The sequence below is a fragment of the Malurus melanocephalus genome, unplaced genomic scaffold, assembly GCF_030028575.1.
Source record: "Malurus melanocephalus ecotype Western Australia unplaced genomic scaffold, MMel_1.1 scaffold_1, whole genome shotgun sequence".
In the NCBI taxonomy this organism is placed as follows: domain Eukaryota; kingdom Metazoa; phylum Chordata; class Aves; order Passeriformes; family Maluridae; genus Malurus; species Malurus melanocephalus.
Window position 1 is genome coordinate 274,112 of NW_026623233.1, and position 20,776 is coordinate 294,887.

General features: G+C 40.1%; 1 protein-coding gene across 1 annotated transcript in view; it reads right to left on the minus strand.

Annotated features, from left to right (window-relative positions):
- Positions 1–4,608: 4,608 nt before the first annotated feature.
- Positions 4,609–20,776, minus strand: part of GLRA2 (glycine receptor alpha 2) — a 119,310-nt gene continuing 103,142 nt past the window's right edge. The window contains exon 9 of the mRNA XM_057387754.1: positions 4,609–6,144. Coding sequence (XP_057243737.1) covers positions 5,866–6,144 — 279 coding nt within the window. The 3' untranslated portion in view covers positions 4,609–5,865. The remainder of the gene's footprint in view (positions 6,145–20,776) is intronic.

A 20,776-nucleotide genomic window follows, 5' to 3' on the forward strand; every position in this document is an offset into this window, starting at 1 on the left:
GGCATCAGTCTTTTCTCTCTTTGTACTAAAGAGAAAACAGGAAAGGTTTTCTCCAGAAGCCAGGTGACAAATACGGGATTTCCAAACATGTCCAGCCACAGGCCTGGCCCTGTGATGTCAAGGGTAGCACTCCTTATTGCCTTAGGGAAAAGGGATTCATGTCARAGCAAAGGCAAGGTGGAAATCTGGGAGTCCTTCAACTGCTCTGTCTAAAAGTCTTTTCATTAAGCATTGCTAAGGAATATATTCCCTGTGTGCACTCCCAGGGATCTTGCTGTTTTTCCTGTGGAAAAAGGAGGATGCATCCAGCTGCCATCTCCTGGCACAGCACCCACTGTCCACCATCTCCACAACAGGAACTCCCTCTAATGGACGTCAGATCCAAGCCTTGTGATAATCTGAAGAAGCTGATTTTGAATCAGTTGTACAACTGTTCAGATGACTAGAGAGGATGTTATAAAATTTGTCCCAGTAAAACCCAATTTTTAGCACAAGCAAAATGCGATCAGGATCCCCAGTATTCATTAGTTTCTTCCTGATATTGCTTCACAGCCTTTCTCCATAGCAAAGACAATTATTTAACATGTCCATTTCAGTGGCAGCTTAAAGAACTGAGTGTATGTATCTCACAGAGTCAGTTTTACTAATTATTATGAGATGCTTATTTTGASTCCAGTTTCTATTCCTCCTGAGAGGAAGAAAGATAACCCTCTCTGAATATTTTCCATCTCAGATTATTTCTAGTGCCTAGTGTTGGAAACTGATCCTTTATTAGGACTGATCTAGAAGCTATTGAAGTTTTGTTTTTTTTGGGTTTTTTTCCTTCTACTTTCAGTAAGAACTGCATTTGGATTTGGAAGTAAATTGGATGGATGAGTTTGTCTGGAACTTGTGAACCTTCTCTTGTTCTGCCCTAAATGTGATATTTCACAATTGCCTTGCAAAATTAGGAAAGGTATGTTCAAATGACAAAAATGTCTTCTTTTTATCTTCTTGTTAAACTAGAGAAGGTTAATTTTTAAKGTAAAATCTGTGAGGGGCATTTATGGCGAAAACATGTACTTTGTGAGAGAATTTTCCCAGGCAGAAATTTCTCTAGGCAGCCTTGGTTTTGGTTTTCTCRTTTTCCAAAACATTGTAAGACACAAATTTCTATGTCAAAAATCATCAGAATAAATTACTTTCAAAGTCTGGCAGAAGATAATTTTCCACAGATACTACATTATAGATAMAGAAAATTATATATTAAATAAAAMTATTTTCATACTACTTTGTGTAATATAAAGCTCATCTTTGTACAAAGGTTTTGTTTCTTTATTCCTTGCTGTGTTCTAATTTTAAAGGAATTATACTTTTTACAACCACACATTAAAAMTATTTCTTCCTGTATTCAGAAATAYAKTTCTWAATATGGAAATGCCACTATTGGACTGAGTAAGTTGCTAAATTGCAATTTCCAGGTGCAGATGGAGAGTTCTGTTGCTGAGGCAGAGACACCAACTGAGCCCAGTGAAARCCCTTCCCAGGAAATGCCCATGAATGCAATCTCAAAGTCTAAGTCAGATTTCCCCACAATATTTTGAGAAACATCAGCTACAMAAGGCTGAAAGTTTTGGCTGGTGCCTCATGTTTGGGCAGCAGCTCCTGGGCCACCATTGTCAGGCAGGTTTGCATAAAGATGAAGAGCTGTAGCAGTTCAGCCTGCAGTAGACAAACATTATTTTTCCATCATCTCTTTCCTATTGCATTCAGCATCTCATGCTGGGAAAAAAAGGAATCCAAGGGAAAAAATCTCAATGTCTGTGGATGAGGTTCATSCTTACTCCTCACCTCTGCAGCACATGAGAAAATGTGACCCCAGAGTCACTGCAGATCCTGGAGTTGGCCTCCAGCAGTTATGAATTGCTGATATCTTACACTGAATACACCAAAAACCTCTATTGCTACACCACCTTTGATTGGGTACGTCAGAAGTGATGGCCTGCCACCTAAAGAAATATGGAGAAAAAAAACCAGGAAAGAATAACAGAGATCTCTTATTTCACATTGCACTTTTTAAATTTTTCACTTTCTTCCTAATGTAATAAGGTTTTTTTWAAAAAGATATCTTTTATCAATTAGGCTTTATCACAGCACCTGACAGCATTTGTCTGTTGAGAGATGGCTAAACATTTCCCCTTGAGCACTAAACAACAGGATGCCAATGACCAGACCTGATCTTGCATCCTTTAAAGACATGCTTAAAGCTTATTAAGCTTTCTTGGTAAATTAGAAGTCATCCTAATTGTTTTATAGCTAAATGCAWGTAGTTTTAATGCCCTAGGGCTTAATTTTATTTTACCAGCTAGAATTATAACATGCAAGCTTTCCAATCCKTGTGGAAACTTTTCAGAATTAATCCTGGATCTCTTTCCTTCCATCCTGCTGTGTCTCCTGTTTCACAAAGGCCGTTTGTCTGGGAGTTATTTTCTAAGCCATTCTTTTTCCTCTTGTAATGGTCTCTTGAAATGAAACTGCTTCACTATTTAATTCTGCTGCTTCCCTGAGTGCAAGGTGACAACTTTTTGAGTGTTTTTTCTCTGTTAACCCTATTGAGAATTTGTTTAGGAAAGTTGTGTCCCTCCATAAGTCCTGCTATCCTTGATAGGACTTTATTATTTGATAAATTGAGAAATTTGATGCTTTATCTTCAGGGAGTTTCTCAACCAGTTTGTGGAGCCAGCCATGTTCTTTGAGAGAAGGTTCTTTGATAGGTRGCTGGTATCAAACCACCTCCACGTCAGAGGGTTCACAGGCCATCAGCCACATGTGAGAGCTTTTCTGTATCATGTGGCCATTCCTAATTGCCATGCTCAGTGGAGTTTGTCCATTTGCATGAACTGTTTGTTTCTGAAATTTAGTTAGATAGTTTCAATATTCATGACTAATTGACTAATTGCCATGTAGCCATAAATTCTGTCTTCAAAAGAGAGCGAGAGCTTTTCAGATTTTATGCACAGATTTTACTCATGATTGGACCAAAGTTTATATACAAGGCAACAGCAGAGCAATCTTCCCATGGATACTGTCAGCAAACCTCAATTCTATTTTGCCAGATATTTTAGTGAACTATTTAGCAAATGCTGACAGCCAAGCACTGCAAAGAGTGCAGTTGAATTCGTGGTGTGGATGCTGGAGGCACATGAGCYTCACCACACAAAGGGACACACAGATTTCCATCAGCTCAGAGCAGGTTTGTGTTCCTGCTGCYATTTGGGACAGCTGTGAGCAGCAGGCTCTGACAGTCATTAGCTACACCTCTGGGCATTCAGGATGAATCCTGGCATTGCACCTTCATTTGAAGCAGAGTTTTTGGAACAAGGGATTAATAAAACTGAGCTCTGAATGTTCACATACCAGTGAAGGCTTCTATCTTCCAGATAAACACAGTTTACAGCTGCCTTTTTTCACCCTGCTGAAGGTTCATGGTACTGGGATTGTTCTGGAGCTTTCCTCTACTACAATACCCATAATCAAATACTGTTCCACTTTAAAAATGAATAAAAGCAAATATGATACTATAAAAACTGCAAATATTATGATACTTGAATTSACATCAAAAGCTTGTTTTTCAAAGCAGAATAGTTTGGGAAGTTGTTTTGAGTTCTCACTGGTTCCCCTTTCCAGTGCTATCAGTCACATCTGGATCCATGTTCTGAATGAGATGGAAGTGATGTTTCCAGTTCCATCCAGAGGTGTAAGCAACAGAAGAGTCCACAGAGCTGAGGAGGGTATGGGAAGATAAAATGCTTGACTGGYTTTTTGCCATTAATTTATAGTTTGGGAATCAGAGTTGTCATGGTCTCTAGAATCCCTCTCCTCTCCAGGGAGGAGCCAAGCCAGGCAGCCATGTGGAGAGAGATTGAACACAGACAGACACACAGACACACAAATACATGCTCAGACAGCTGTGGAACCTCTGTTCTCTCAGCAGAAGCTGTCCAGGAGTGAAAGCAGAGTGAGAGGYGCTGAAGGCTCAGTGTGTCTCAGTATCACATCTCATTAGGGGAGTGGGAAAAAATGTCTGGGCAGCTACAGRTGTGTATTTGGGCCTCACATTAAACTGAATGCAGTTTTTAATTTGCTTTTAAACTGTTGGTCATTCCCAGGTCTATAAGAGGCACTTAAAAAAGGCCAACTCAACACATCCTTCAGCTCACCAAAGTGGTGAAGCTGCAAGAAAGTCAGAAGTTGGGGATAYCCCCCAAGGCAGGCACAGCACATGTGAAGCTGGGTTGTATTTCTTGCTGGGCAGGGATGCTGTGAGAGGGGAGCAGTGTCCCTCCTCCCCCAGGCCTGGCTCAGCACATGCAAATGTTCTACAAATGCTCCCATCATATCCTGGCCACGCTTCTGACACAGTCCTTGACATCCTCCCAGGGGCTGCAATAGTCCCTTTGCTGCAGGACAGATAGCAAAATTTGGCKTGCTAAGTCAGCTCAGCAGAAGGCTGCTTTTCACCCTCTTTCTGCTGACAGAGCAGTGGAAGAGCTGGGCTGTGGCATGAACAGCCCTGCTGCTGCTGCTGCTGCAAATGAAGAAAACAGTGAAGAAATGTTAGTACCACATTTAGCTTTATTGAAATTGAACAAATACCTTTTTTTTAATAAACCCTTTTACAGCAAGTGTAAAATTTTAATGTTTTACTCATCTTATGTTACAGGTTGTCTTCTTCCATGTAAGCAAAAATACCATCTTTTTTTTTTCTTCTTCTTCTTTTTTTTTTTTTTTTTTTTTTTTACATTTTTTAAATTTTCTACTTTAAAACATGTAGCAAGGATTTGAATAACGCAGATCCGGCACCAAAAGGTAACAGGTTCTGAAAATCACAGTACAGTTTTAAAATTCTTAGGTTAATTAATGATATTTAAAATGATAGCCACTTTGAGTAAAGATATAAATTAGAGGTCTGTAAACAATTTGTGTTTACCTATAGAGCTATTGACTGCAGCTACAATGAGAGCGGTAATAGAAACTCAATGCTAAACTGAGCTACACCTTGGAGGAAACAAGTTCTTACTAAGTAGTGTGGTACAGGGTAGCACAATAGGTAAAATACAGTTTGGCACCTCAAGTTGCATGTAAAATCAGCAGAAATAAAATGAAGTAAGTGCACTGTCTCCCAACAGAAATAAACCGGGCAGTTTCACTGGTTTTGGAGTGTCAACTATCAAATAAATCACACGACACACAAGTTCAACCCCAAAATTACAATTCTAGTAAAGCAAGATAATATTAAAATGCACACCCACAAGGATAGTAAAGTATAAATCTTTTTTCTTCTTCTTTTTTTTCCCTCTCCCCAATCAGTAGAAATAATTACAACCCACAAAAGGACTCCTTGGTGAAACCACTACCTACAGACATGGTCATGGAATGTAGCTCAGTAGACTTGTTTCAAATAGAAAGGCAACATTATCCTGAAAAAGTTTGGTCCTCTTATAWCTCCCTGTACTGTAGCCACCACAGTCTCTTGACAGATGTTTTAGGAGAATTGCTTGTTTTCTGATTCTCTTTTGTTCTGAAAGGTAATATCTTGGTGATGAAGCTGGGTAAAATTTGGCCCCAATTATAGATGCCTGATCAATGCTGAATCTGGAAGAACACACTGAGAGTGCATAGGGGGAGCCTCATTGACTGGTCTCACGGCATATTTTGTCATGGAATCACTTTTCCTTCTAKCCTTCTTTTCCTCTTTGCWATTTTTTTCTCCAGTGTTCTGGGGGAGTGGGGAAGAAATCCTTAGTCCATATGACAGAAAGACATTTCACTGTTTATTTACATGTGGATCACTTTGGCTAAGAAGTCCTGGCGARCCAGAGTTGCCTATTTCTTGTGAATGTCCTCATGCCGTATAATTTTGTATGTAATCCAGTAAAAGATGTTGAAAATGAGGAAGGCGAGCGGGAACGCAGCACGGGATATTGTATCAATCCTTTTTGCGCGGTCAACAAACTTCTTTTTGATGGACTCTGAATCCTTCGGGGGTGCTGGAGGTGGGTTGGGTGGCGTGGCCTTGACTGCTGTGCCATCTTTGACTTGGAGGCAGTGGCCCATGCCGTAGCCACTGAAATTGAATCGACTGTCACGAGCGACTTCATCTTCCTGGAGGACAAAGGAGACAACAAGACACAATCACCAGTCTATCAAGCATGGCAGGGAGCTGAGTAGTTGGGGTGAACCCCTCCAAAGCACCTCAGCAAAGTACTTGGTTAAACAAGGATACAAAGTCAAGGTTTTAAAGACAAGCAAGGAGTTAAAACCCACCTAAAAATATCTGGAAATCAGGCAACTTCCAGTGTTTGTGAAGGGGAGCTTTAATTTTTCTAGCTATCCCTGAGCAGCAAGCTGTACCCCAGCCCCAGAGTGGGTGCYCTGACCATCAGGATTTCAAAACGCACTGGGCACTTGGATTTAGCAGTGACTGGCAGTCAGATGCAGTAGCATGAGCTAACATAGCATCGCCCCGCAGAAATCCATTCTCTCTTGCCTGAGTGGGTGATATTTGTTTTTGGAGAGGTGAGTAACTACCACTGAACTTTATCACTGTAATAACTGTGTGATGAAAGGCTCGTGACTGTGCTGGTAAATCCTGCCTCATGTTTCTCCTGTCTGATAGCACAATAATACACAAGTTAATGGTTGCTGGCAGTTCTCCATGAAGGATTCAAAACCAACAGACAAAACAGCTTTGTTCTTTTTCATTGCAGCAGGGTTGAAGTTCAGGAGCTTGTTCTAGTTAAAGACCTTTTCTTTGACCAACAGATGCTTCACTGTTGCCTGAAAATGGCCACTTCTTGGGCTGACAGGGAGCCCAATCCCACACAGGAAATACTCCCTCACATCTCTTACTAAAACACAGCCTTCTGAACTTAACACAGAATCAAAAACTGCAACAAAAGAAAGCATCACAGCAGCAAGATATTGAATATGGAGTGTATTGGCTGAACTTGGGGKTGGGAAGGGAGGATAATCTGCACCTATTCAGGATGTACATCATTGCTCCTTTACAGAAGAACCTCTTTCAATAGCAGCACTTTTCTCTCACCCCACCTCCAGCATTGCAATCAAATATATCACCCAACTTGCTCTCCTTACCTTGGTGCTGACATGCAAAGGTGAATAACCAGCAGTGTGATTCAAGGCTACCAAATGAGAAATAGTCACTCTGACTGCTTATGGCATTGAATGCTTACGGAAGGAGGGCAGGCAGTAAACAGTGCTTTGGAGACCCTGTCCCTCAGCCTGAAGGACAGGCACTATTCTACAGTGTGCCCATAAGCAGGTGGGAAATTGTGTCATTGCAAGGCTGTTTGAGCACTTATCCAGAGCTTAGAACCTTTTAATCTCCAAAGTTCACCATCATGATGAAAAAGTACGGTTCTCTCCTTTTTCAATTTTATTTATTTGCAGTTTGCACTACCTCTGTGAAAGCTGTTTTCCTAGTGACTATAAGTATGTAAAGTATTTAAAAGCTGAACCYGATGAACCCACTGAGACCTAAATTCTGTATGGTCTCTTTAGACAAGGCTTCTCTTGTATGATTTAATGACTTCATAACACTACCAAGTCCCCCAATAACACAGGGAGATGCCTTCCTCTCAGTGTTTTTCATTTTACTGAGTTTGAAGGATAAAATGCATGCCCAGGACATGAGAGGTGATTAAAAAGGGTAACAGATTTTCAGCAGCTGTGTTGCCATATGTACTTCATTCATTTTTTAAAAATTTAATTTCTGTTGCTCCTGAGAGATCTGTGGGAAGAAAAAAAAAGTACTGAGCTTAACACAGGCTTGGAGAGTCCTGAATTCCACTGTGCCCTGGTGGGTCWCAGCTTTGTCACATGGGGCTGAGCAATTCATCTTCAATGTCACAGTCTTCYTTTTGAGCTTTCACTGTGGCAACTTGAGTGGGAAGCCATCTGAGACTAGGGACAGGGATGTTAAATCACATTCTTTTAGGTATTCAGCACCCAACCTTTAACTGTAAGGAGCCATTATGTCMTAGTGGGATTGAAAAGCGTTGCTTTTCCCACCCAGACAGTTGTTTGTGCCACTTCTTTCTCACAGAAGCCAGAGGGAAGTGTGTCCAGTCCCCAKGCTAGTCTTTTATTTAGCACTGCAGTGGATGTGATCTACCCTGGGTACAAGAGGTACAGCATTCACCTGGGATATGAGTAATACATGCCCAGTCTGCCTCTCTGCTTGAGCAGATTTGAATCTCCTTCTCCCTGATAAATCTCTGGATCAGTTTGTTACTGTTTTCCCAACATGGAGCTGTTTGCTGGTTGCAAAGAAACAAACTAAAAAAAAAAAAAGCATTTATGTAGGGTTTTTTAACCTTTATCAGTAAAAATTTTTTCAAAGACTAAACGCAGCACTAGGGACACTTAAGCTGTAGCTATTGTGATCATTTAAGTGCCACTAGAAGCAAGGAAAGCCAGAGTCCTCAACAACCCCACCTCCAGCCCTGGAGATGCCACAGGTCCATAACCACSAGTGGATTTTTAACAGGAAAATCCCCCAGAAACCAAAGGAGTTTTGCAGTCTGGCATGTGCCTGCGCTCTGAGCACTGCCAGGTCTCACAGGCAAGACCTGACCCCATCAGAGCTCTCCTACCTGACCAGACATCACCTGAAAGACCTCGGGATGCTGGGATCTCTGCACTTTCCAATGAGACTGGCCATCAGTGTGGAAAGCTAACAATGAAACCCTGGGAATATCAAGACTCACACGTCTGTGCTGAGAGGATACTTTTCCCATGAGACTGCAGACATGGGCTTTTGTCCTTTSGCCCTCTGAGCTCCTAAACTGGTTCACCCAAAATGAAGCAGAGGGGACAGAAAGGCTTCCTCCATGCCGCTGAGGGGAGCTGGGGAATCAGCCCAAGTGCTGGAAGTTCATTGTCCATGCTGCTTGTGGGCTGGCTCACCCTGGGGCAGACCATGCCCAAAACCTGTCTCCCAGACAAATCTGCTCCACCAGGGACTAATGCTACACACATGCAATCATGAGCCATGTGGGGATATCTGACCTCAGGAACAGTAAAACCCMCCATGGGAGTCACTTCAGCATTATGGATGTAGTTAAAAAAAAAAGCTGTCTCTAACCAGCGTAATCTTATGACAAAACTACAATTTGACATCTCAGATAATCTTCCAACATCCTGTTACATATAAAGGACTTGGGAGAATATTCACAGAGAAAGAAAAACAAATTTATACACTTTGATAAAGACCCTTTTTTTCTTTATGTTTCAAAATGAGAGATGAAGAACTGACCTCCAGTGTCTTCCCTCAGGTAGTGGCTATGTCTTCCTCTAACCTAGAGGGTTGGTAACTTCTGCACGACTTCCCGTGGGTACCTTCTGGTGGGGCTGCAGATCGCTCCTCACGCTCAAGGTCATGTTCAGTTCACACCATCTGACACATCTACCATGGACACTCACCCACTGACAGCTCACTAGCTTAGTCACTGATAAAATAGTACAAATGACTTTTCATCCATCTCTATCAATATTTTAATCAGAGCACACTTAAAACKTATTAATTTTAAACTGGACAGGATCTCACTTGCATAAATCTCAGACTATTTATGTGTTTACTGATTTTAAAAMCAAAATCAAGGAGCAGCTAGAAGCAACTGGATGTCAACTGGAGTGGCAGAATCCACTGCCATTTAAGTTATTAACTTTATCCTTCCAAAGGGATGTGAAGTCAAGGATTACATAATATGTAGTCACAAATCCATCTGTCCTTGATTAAGGCATAGGGAAAAGGGTCACAGGCTAGGATGAGAAACAGAAAAGAAATAAATAGCAAGATGAAAGTTCTCTTTTGATTGTTTTCTTTCAGATGTTCATAAATACCCTGAGTATTTTACAAGAATTATCCTTTGGAAATGAATAATATTTCTTGAGATTTGGGCAAATACTTTCTATAGATGCTTTTTCAACAGTGTAWATTTATGTCTTATAATGAACAGGCTTAGATATTGGCTTTAAACAATTTTCATCAAACAAGATTTAGATACTTTTTAATTACCCTTTATGARTTTCGTGATTTTTTGTGTTTTACAAAGCGATGGCATTAAATTCTCTTGACTTAGTTTTACAGTAAGCAACATATAAATGGGGGTAATACTTCTGAAGCGGTTTTCTTTTTTCATCTTTCATTTTTGTAAAGCTTTTATTTCTACTCCATCAGGTCTAGAATGTATTTCATGCTACCAGTTTCACACCAAAGCAGTCAGAAATGGGGAAAACACTTTAGAAAATCTAGTCCATTCAATGCCTTCCATGARCAGATTTCTGTACAATGCATTTTGAAGTGCTTTGTCTTCACCACTTTTAAATGCTTATTGTCAGCATTGACTCAGTTTTAACAATGAGGAAAATGAGACAGAGGCTGGCTTCAAACAGTGTATTTAATTTACTCTCTGATGTGATTTATTCTTTTAATTTTGCTACTCTTTTTCCAACATATGGTGGGAAAACTATTTAAAAGACTATCTGGTTTAATTAAATTTCAAGGACACAGATGATTAATTTTAGGTATAGGATAGAGAACATCACAGAAATTTTCCTTTTGGTATTCATAAGCACAAAGTTAGAAACCCAGAATCAATTCAGACTTGAATGCAAAATGGAATCATTAAGGAATGGACACCAAAATATCTTTGGAGATTTCATTCCTAAATCATCTTTATGACTTTGAGACACCTCCCATCTCTCAGTACTTTACATAATTCATGGTGTGGTTGTGCAGRCAGTCATGCTTACATGGTTTCAGTTCTCAGGAGTCATTGAGTATGTGGATGAAGACACTATGTGGACGAAGAAGCAGATTTGGACTTTCAAATCCCCTTTGGTTCCYCACAGAAGCCTCTTACACAATTTAAATCAATTCAATTGTGAGGAGATGAGGCAGGTCCTTTCATAGATTAACTGTTTAAAAGGCAGTAATGGAGTTCAAGAGTAAAAGATCGATTTCATAACAGGCGTTCACTGGAGGAGATCTCTAAGAATCTGTGTGAGAACCACTCAGAAGGAATTGAGTTACAAATAAGCTGGGACAAAGTTTCCCAAGGGAAGGTACACAGGTGAAAYGGAATATTCAAAGTAGACAAGGCTAAGCCAGGCTTTCCAGAAGGATTTTAAAAACTGAGTGACTAAGTAACAAAATGGCAGTAAATGAAACACAGGGCTGATTTGTGCAAGGTAAAGCTGCAGAAGATAACCCTAATTACACATAGATTGTAATGGGCTCAAAATGGTTTTGGGTTGTTTTTTTTTTCCCGCGTGGGAGTTTGGGAAATTACCATGTATATGATCCTGACAATAATAGTMCTCTGCTAAGCAGCAGTCAGGCAGTTGACAAACGAAACAGAAAATGTCATTCTGCCATTTTATCTACCCACAGAGAGAACAGTTTTCGGACACAAGAGSTATTTCTGATCACTCAAGCCTAATGAAGATAGTAGAAGTAGGTAAAATATGAAGAAGAGCAGCAAGGATGATAAAAGCCTYTTTTTTCTGCATAAGGAAGAAGAAAATAGATTACATCTCCTCATCTTAGAAGACCTGTGTTTGGAAGATGATATCAGAGGATATTAACAAACTTCTCTGGTTTCTTACAGCCTGAAAAGCTTGGGATCTCAGCTCACCTGTGCCAGATGTCATTCCCACTTCTCCTTAATCCAGACTTCAGAAGAGAAGGTAATATAAAATTGTCACTTTCTCACCTCAATCCTGCCCAAAGTATAGACCAAATACTTCTCAGAATCTGGTTTAAATATTGTTTTTCCTAAATATTCACCAAGATGCTTAATCAAAAGCATAAGCAATCTCTGCCCAATCCTACTGCAAGATGGCATTCCATCAGGACCCATCATTCTGCATCTGRCAGTGGCATTCACCCCATTCTCCCTCTCCTAACAGCAATTTTCCTGCTCATTGAGGTTTGCTTTTGCTCTCATTTGAATCCTCATGCCTTAAAGAATTTAAGTGAAACAGACCTCCCATTATAAATAGACATTTTAATTAATGGAAGAGAAATTGCTCCTTGTCTTTGGTGAGGGTTTCCATTGGATAAATTTAGGTTTGTTTTGGAAAGCTGTGTTTAGTAGTATGCCCTGTCTCCAGTAAACAGCAGAAAAATCTCTGAAGCATGAGTGATTTACTTACTCAGTCTGTAAGAACAGCAAGTGAACTGTTGTTAATGCAATAATGAAATGGTAGTTAATGCGGCTTCGCCCTTTTCAAGTAGGAATTGGACATTATCCAACTGAAAGAGTAACATAATTTAAACATGTTGTGAGCAAAAATATTTTCCTGGCTTGAAATATCTATAAGCGGAATCTAAATTTTTCAAGAATTGCTTTAATAATAAAGATTATACAGTTGGTAATGGTGACTGGTTTGTTGAAAAAAAAAAAAAAAAAGAAAAATCCTTTTTCTTTAGTAAAGCAAGGCTTCTGTCTCTAAATTTTACAAACACAGTTAATGAAAATTTCTATTCACTTTCAAGTTTTATATATAATACACTGAATGTTTTCATTTTGGGGGAAGGAGAACCAGATGAACTACTGTTTTGAAAAGCATCATAAATGTCATGATGGGGAGTCATTCCTCCTAAAAAAAACAGCAAATTGATTCCTGACACAGTCTTGGTTTTTTGTTTTCCTTTATTTTAAATTAAAGTAATGTCTTAAAATATCCAGATATGGTGATCTATGAGTCTTATAGGTTTAATTTGACTGGATACTAAATTGTCTCAGGACAGTAAAGTCTGGAGACTTGACTGCTCTTGGGTCTCTCTSCAAAGAAAGAAGAGGTTGGCCAGTTTGTCAGCGGGAATGGCACATTATTCTGTTTTCCATCAGACAAACACATATTAGTGACCTAGATTTGAAGGATAATCTGCTCTGACCAGAAATCTGTTGGATAAAAGGCAACTGACTTCTGCTCATTCTGTCTGCATGCTGGGCTGAGTAAAATCCAAAGCCAGCGTTTAAAGATGTGGCTATTTCAGCCAGAACATGAAATAGCTGTTACTGGCACATCAAACTAAACAATGTAAAGCAAAACTACATTTGCTAAAATTGCAGAGCATCAAAAACCTAAAACACCAAGGGAAATGTACCTAAAATTCACTTACGCTATTTTTCCTTGCTTTCTGCAAGATGTCTGCCTCAGGAGAGACACGCAGACTCACCTGCCTCCTCGTGGCAGACTGCAAGCCCCAGCCTCAGACTGCAGTGCCTTCCCTCCCTGAACCCTGCTGCAGGGCCAGCATCCCAGAAAAAAGGCACATGGTGTCCCCAGGTGTGTGACAGGKGTGGGGAACTGCCACCACACCATGTGGGGCACTGTGCTCAAAYACCCCAGCCACAGACAGCAATATCTGAGCATCCTTCTCCACAGGATTTTCCCCATCAGGTTSTCTGGCCCCTTTCTTAAAGCAGATTTAAACCCTTTAGGGAAGATGATTTTTATCACACCTCTGTGAAAATTCTCAATGGCCTCTGCCTGAACTCTAATTATCCTAGGACACTGTTAGACCACTCMTGTGCCCTGGCTGTGGCATCTCAGAGTCAATCAATCAGTCAAAATTTAAAAGGAAAAAAAAATATCCTTACAGGGCCCATAGACAGCACTCATGATTGGATTAATGCAGATTACCCTCTAGAACAATATACTGCTGGGGATGTTTTATGGCTGGGGTTTGATTGTCCCCACTCCTTGGGGCTGATCCACAGCCAACTCTGGGCACTGWCCCACCTGCCTGGGCAGGGATGGCGATGAAGCCCTGGGATCTGTGGCATCCAAAACCTTGCTGAGGTCTCCTGCTTGATGCCAGGAAGGGGAAGGGCAAAGAGAAGGAAGTGGAAAAGGCTTTTTGCCTCTCTAGGGGTGGATTATCTCCTTCAAGCCATTTTCTGCAGCAGACACAAACCCCAGCAGAAGAGTTTACTAGGGCTTTCTCAGACATTCACGCATTTAATTTATGCAAATACTGAACAAAATGAATTAAATATTGCAAATTACATTAATAATTTAAATGCTGTAGCTAAAAATAGTCAAGAATATTTGAACAATCTTAAAGTGTTCACATGTAAATTTTATAAGTTGGGTGGGAGGCTGTGTGGGGTTTTTGTTTGTTTCATTGGTTTTGGTTTTGGTTTTTGGGGTTTTTTTTGTTCCTGAGGAGACAAGCCTTCTTTCTCCAGCTACCAGTTCTTAAAACCAGGCTTCCAATAAATAATGTTATGGGGCTGGTTTTATTTTCTTATCTTCTATTGCACAAATTACCCTTTCTGGCTTKCCATATCATTTAGTTCTWGTCAATAGTCAAGACCTCAATCTGKATTTCTCCAGCTATTCTCACACAGGTCCACAGCATCATTGGGTTAAATAAAGTATTGCCAGCTATCTAGCCTTGAAACTTGTTTCCCAAATCAAATTGTTGCATCTTAGAAACATCTTGACTGTTTGAATGCATCAGAAATTTACTACATATATAGACTTCTGTATTTTCATTTTTATTTGCTTKTGTAAGGGTTGCTCTATAAAATTCTGGTATTATTTATTCTGGGGAAAATAAACATTCATCATGAGGTAAAAATCGATGACACTCAATGCTATAGCARCTTGACAGTGCAATCTCTACATGGAATTGTTGGGGTGTTTTTTCTCATCTGATAAGTAATAAATCCACAAATCCTCCAAGGTCATTGGAAGGATGTATAAAGTGGAAATTAAATAATATTTCATTTAAAATGAGTTTGATAGTTTTTCTTTTACTGTATTACATACACACACAGAGTCTGCATGCACCCATCCAGGGAGATATACGTACCCACATCTAGATGTGGACATCTACTTAATCCAGTCATCTAATGTATTCCCTGAAGGCATTAGTTAGTGGCAAGCTCACCTAGTGAGAATGTTTTTATTCCATTTTAAGATTAGAAGCACTCTCCAGAGCATTTATTAATTATTTATTTTTATAACTCCTCAAAACGCTAACTTTTATGCGAGCTTTTCCCCCACAGCATTTCTGAGGAGCAAGGATACAGAACACATGGGCAAGRGTCATTAAACCTTCCCAATCCTCTCTGCCCATTAACAGGCTCTTTGGTGGGCTGCTGGCATTTCTCCAGGAGGACCATCTGCCCAGGCAGTAGCTAAGCAACGGATCTCCTGGTGATGGCCTTTTATTACTTGGCAAAACTGATAAAAGGATAACCTGGAACAAGAGATTTAACTGTGTATGAGAAAAGTCTGTCCAGAGAGGCACAGAGAGATGAAATGTGGAAGCATGGCTATGGTACTGGAAAAGGTATTCTCAGGAGAAAATCTCAGATGCTTATCTGAACTCAAGTTTTGTTCAAGAATATCAGGGAAAATGGGAGAAGAAATGCCCAATTAATTTAACCAAAAGAGAGTGCACAAGAATAACATAAAAATTAAGGGTTGCTATGCCAGCAGCCTTCCTGAGATGTGTATGTTTTATGTTTCATCTTTTTTGTCCTGGAGTAATTCTAAACCAGAGTTTGCAGTGCCAGAGCTCTGGAGAAGCCTGTCATTAGGAACATGGAAGAGGTCAGGACTCTGTGAGTGCCTACAACCTCCTGACCTTGAGGTTCCACTTTTGAGCACAGACAACACCAGGAGAAGGATTGTGATCAGAAAATAATCCCAATAAACGRAAGAATGAAGCAAAGCAGGAGCCCCCTGAGAGAAAGTGAGACCTTCACGGAACATCCCAGAGCACTGGGCAGGGGCATTCTGCCCAGATCAGACAAGATTCTGTATTTGGTGACAACCTAAGTACTGCACAGTGGGATATCACACACACTGTGCAGTTACAATGAGTGGGCATTAATCTGATTTATTGTCCTCTGAGCTGGAAACATGAATGGGGTCTCAGAACCCCTAATGTGAAACACAGGCAACTGGATATCAATTCTTGGTCTTTTGCTTCCCTGGCTCCTTATTTCTGCAACTGTCTCGTCTCTTCTTAACTCCTTTTTAACTTTTTTTTCTACCACACATTTTGCCTCACTAATTACCAGACCTGTTTTTGCCTATCTGCTCTTTGATGTGTTCATCCTCACTGTTTTTCTTGTATGTAGCATATACCTGCTGCTTGCAAAATTCAGTTCCTTCTTTAAGTCCTATCTGCTCTGGCTCTTTTTGCTTTTTGCAGCTAAACTATCTTCCTCCAAAGAAAAGGCATAAAAGTAGAACTCCACCTTGCCAAGACCACCTCTAAACTGAGAGGTGTTATTCTTTTTTTTTGAAGAATAGCCAGGAAATAGGTTTTGTTTCATTTTCTTTTGTTTTGCTTTTAAATTAAAACTTTCTGCTTTTGGATATCCACAGAGTTAGTAACTGCTCGAAGAGTTTCCAGTACAATAAAGCATTTTGAAATGTGACGCTTCTCATTTGATCTGCTCTTCATGACACAGCCTGTCCCATCGCTGGCATGGAAAGCTGAAGATCATCAAGTGCGTGGGCCCATGTAGCAATTTGTGACAGTGTTCTGACGGCCCAGAAYGTGCAATGTGATCCTTTTGGAAGCTTTGGAAAATGATCATGGGTGCTGCAAAACCAGCAAATGGAATTTCATTTCTATTCTAAGTTTCAAGCTCAGAAAAAAGAGTTGTGGTTTGTGCCTAGCACATGTTCCTCTGAAAACTGAGTAATGTGGTAGTATAYGCAAATAGTAGTAGATTAAACACTTGGCATGCTCTGGAATACTCCAATGACATGTCCAATCACAGCAGCACCATCTGCTTTTCCTTATATGTGCTAAATTTATAACACTGTGCTAATTTCTGTAAAAATTTACTCACCAGTTTCAGGAAATTGTACCTAACAGACATGCAATGTTTGGGCTTTGTGACTTACTGTTAGCAAACAGTTAGTAAATGTCTCTTCAGTTACTCATCTCTATTCTTGAACAAAAGACTTWAGAAATCAATACCATTGATTATGATTCTCAACCCCAAAGGAATGGCAGTGATTTGCAATTCAAATGTTAATTCCCTAAGTTTTTGCTCATACTAGAATTTTGACAGACACAAAGGCAAGCAGACTTTGGCTGGAGCTTGGACACCAGTAAAACAAGAAGCCTCGTATTGTGCAGCTACATTAAAATTAACTCCTTCTGTTTGGAGTGGAATTTTTACCAAATTGCGTAAGTGTACCTTCTCTTCAGGCAGTGTTCAGCTTGACCCAAGGAGTCTGCACTGGCAAGATCCCCCTCCTCATGATTGCCCACAGACACTCTGAGACACAGGAAAATAGAAAAACAGGCAAAGAAAGTCTTCTGTCAATGGCTATCTGGGGTTTCCACAAGTCTTTTGCCCTGTTGGCTTCGCGGCTGGATGTTTTCCTGATGATACTAGAGCTTAYTTAGAGTGTCTCTGCATGGTGCTGTGCTGAATGATTTCTTCCCACAGGATGAAAGGCTGAGTTTTTCCTTCTTTGGGTCTGAAGGGAACAGGTATTTCAAAGTATGAGACCATTGAACCATCACCTGAGGGGACAGTGGTCTAGAGGATATTTTAAACATGTGTGACACATTCAAATAGATGGTTTCAGCTTGCCAATTGTGGAACAGGCTCTAAAATAAATGTCACTATAAAGAATAAGGCAATTTGTTTTGGATGATTAAGAGAATCTGGCTAATATATCCCAGGTATGACAATTCCAATCACATCTTCATTTTAATTTACAGGAAAGAAATAAACTAGGCTTCATTATTGTTCATACTGCCGGTGCTATATATTTGACATGATAATCTACAGTATTAGTCAGTAAATTGACTCACTGGACTGCCCTTGATCATATGCTCCATTTTCCGCTCAGCAGGGCTCCCTCTAACAGCTATATATAACCAGGGAGGGGAAAAAAAGAGACGGTTCTCTCTTAGATCATTACAAAATGATGTTGCGTTCAGTTTTCCTGTTGCTTCAAAGGTTATAAGTGATGTGATCTTTTCACCATCACAGATAATATGTGGCTGCTGTTTGTCTGACTTGTCAGCTCCTCACACAGAAATCCAATACTTCCCTCTTGTCACATATTCATTTCAGAAATGTGTTCTCTTGCAGGGCCTGAAATAGAATAGTCTCTGTATTCTTATCTGCCAGTTTTCAAGTCTCTCCTCCTTGTCATACCTCGGTTGTCACATTAGCAACCCATACAAGTATTTGCAGCAAATGTAACATCTCCTGATCATAATTAAAATTCTGCATGCTTTTCTATTAAATAAAGTAAATCATCATGCATCATAATCCACAGCTCTGCTCTTCTGCCACTGTTTTAAAATGTCTGATTACTGACCTAATTGCTCAGGCAGGTTGTTTTTAGACTGTATAATGCATTTATGGGTTTTATATCACTGTCAAAATAAGTATTGAATTAATCTTGGSTCCTCATCTAGATGTTGAGAAATTGCTTCCTCAGTCCAGCCACAAGTCAGGGGCAGCCTCTAAAAGGGGCTAAAGGGTGAAGGGCAGCTAAGAAAGAATGAGATCCCACAGACAAAAAGCAGACATCTCAGTACAAGATTGCATGAGTTACAAAATACAAACTTGTGTATCTGTATTTCAGCAGCGTATCTGCAGCTGTAACCTGTGTCGCTGCAGAAGAAAGGAGAACCCAACACTCTTAGGACAGAAGAAGCCTATCACTATTCCTGTCCAGAATGGTAAATAATTGTTCAGAGACTTTTTTACTCACCTTTGTTCCAGAAGTACTTGCAAGTCAAAGAGAATTACAGGGTATAAATCAGAAATACTCAACTGCGGGTCAGCGCATCCACAAAAAGTTATAATTCAGCTCATGGTCTCCCTGAGGAGCAATGACTGACAAATCTCTCTTAAACTCATTCCTGATATATTGGGCACATTGTAAAAGAATGTTTAACAGCACTGATTAATATTTTCAGCAACTGTAAATTGTCCAGTGCGCTGCCTGGTGCTGGCTCTGCCAGCTGGCTCTCAAGGGCTCKTCTGGTCCTGTTCCCTGCCATCCTACAATTCTGCATTTGTGGTTTGAAGAACAGAATAGAAATCAATAACTGTCCAGGCCAAACAGCTCCCTCTAAATTGTAATGCTTTAAACATGCAAAGAGGCTAAAGTCTAAGCCTCTTTGCTTTGCAGGTTTGAAAGCTGCCAGCAGAAAAGATCCCCAGATTCATATGGTACTGACTCCTAAGACATCTTCACTTTGAAATCAAAGGCAAGAGGGGAAGACTTATGGTAAAATAAAGGTCAAAATTTACATCCAATCATGTAGTACTGATTACCCTTTGGGCACCCCTGTACCCCTGGGGTATAGTGCTTTTGGCTATGTATCTTTCTCTCTCCCCTCAGATGAATAAGGCCTCCGTGTGGGAGGATGGGGTTCTTGTTTCATAGCTGAAGAGGGCAAATATTTGACAGACACACGATTCAGGTGTGGCAGCAAGGAATACACAGCAGTGACAAGGAAAAAGTGAGACTCTGAGTACACTGGCTGGAATGCCACATGCAATAAAGCCATCACTGAGCTTCACATGGGGTTCAAAAATATTYGTGAAATAGCAGCTAATAGATTCAAATGCAACATCTGATGAAAAATATCTGTTGTCATCATATAAGTCTGATATTCAACCCCAGCTACACAAATACCCACAAGAGAACTTAAAGAGGAAAGCAGTATCAGTACAGAGAAGGGTAACAAAAGCATCAGTCTCCATGCATCAAAAAGTAAAATTCAAATAGATTATTTTTACAACAAAATAACATGATATAAGCCGCAAGGGAAAGTGAACAAAGATCAAAGAGCAAATAAGAGACAGACAACATAAACAGGCATCCCTAGCATCTAGAAGTAAAAGAAGAGCAGCATAGAGCACCCGAGCATCTTAAAAGAGCTGTCATGTATTTGGGGAAAAACATCCTTTGTGCAAACTTGAAAAAAAGAGTATTTGCATTTAGGAAGCAAGACAACATTTTCTGTGCCTGCAAAAACCTACCCTCTATGGACTTTTTATTACTTTTTCTTCACATTCCTATTTGGTCTCAATGAAAAAGTACAGTTTGTGTCTCCACTACATGAACATCCAGCACAGGTACAGTTGAGGGCAGAATAATAAAAGACCAACCCATTAGCAAAAAATACAAAACTGACTCCACCAGAGTTCATGACAGACAAATCTAGGACATCTTCAAGATAAGGAACAAAATGGCAGTGCTCAAAGACATTTTAAAAGAGAACTGCAACAGCTAGATAATCAATCGCTTTTACGTCAAATCTGAAGGCAAGGTGAAGATTTGGAACAGCAGCACTGACTAAGTGCTTAATTATTTCCTTTCTCAAGTGTTTTTAATTATCAGAGCAAATTATCTTTTTTCCCCGTTGCTTTTGCTTCTTTGATTGCATGGGCTAAGGACCACCAGTCACCCCCCCAGTGACAAACCTGAAATGGCAGAATGAAATTRATTTATTCTAAATCCTTAAATGTGCTGAACTTGTTCCTGCTCTTGTTCGTGTAACTGTGCAAACAGAAATGTATCAAATAAAGAATGAAAACTGGCACAACTACCTCCCCTCCYTTCTCTTTCAACTCTGCCCTCTTTGCAGGCACAGGCACTGAACTCGGGGTTACTTTGCTCATGACAAATACSCACCGAACACTGCAAATACGTTTTACAGTTTGCAAAACCATTAGTCATCCTG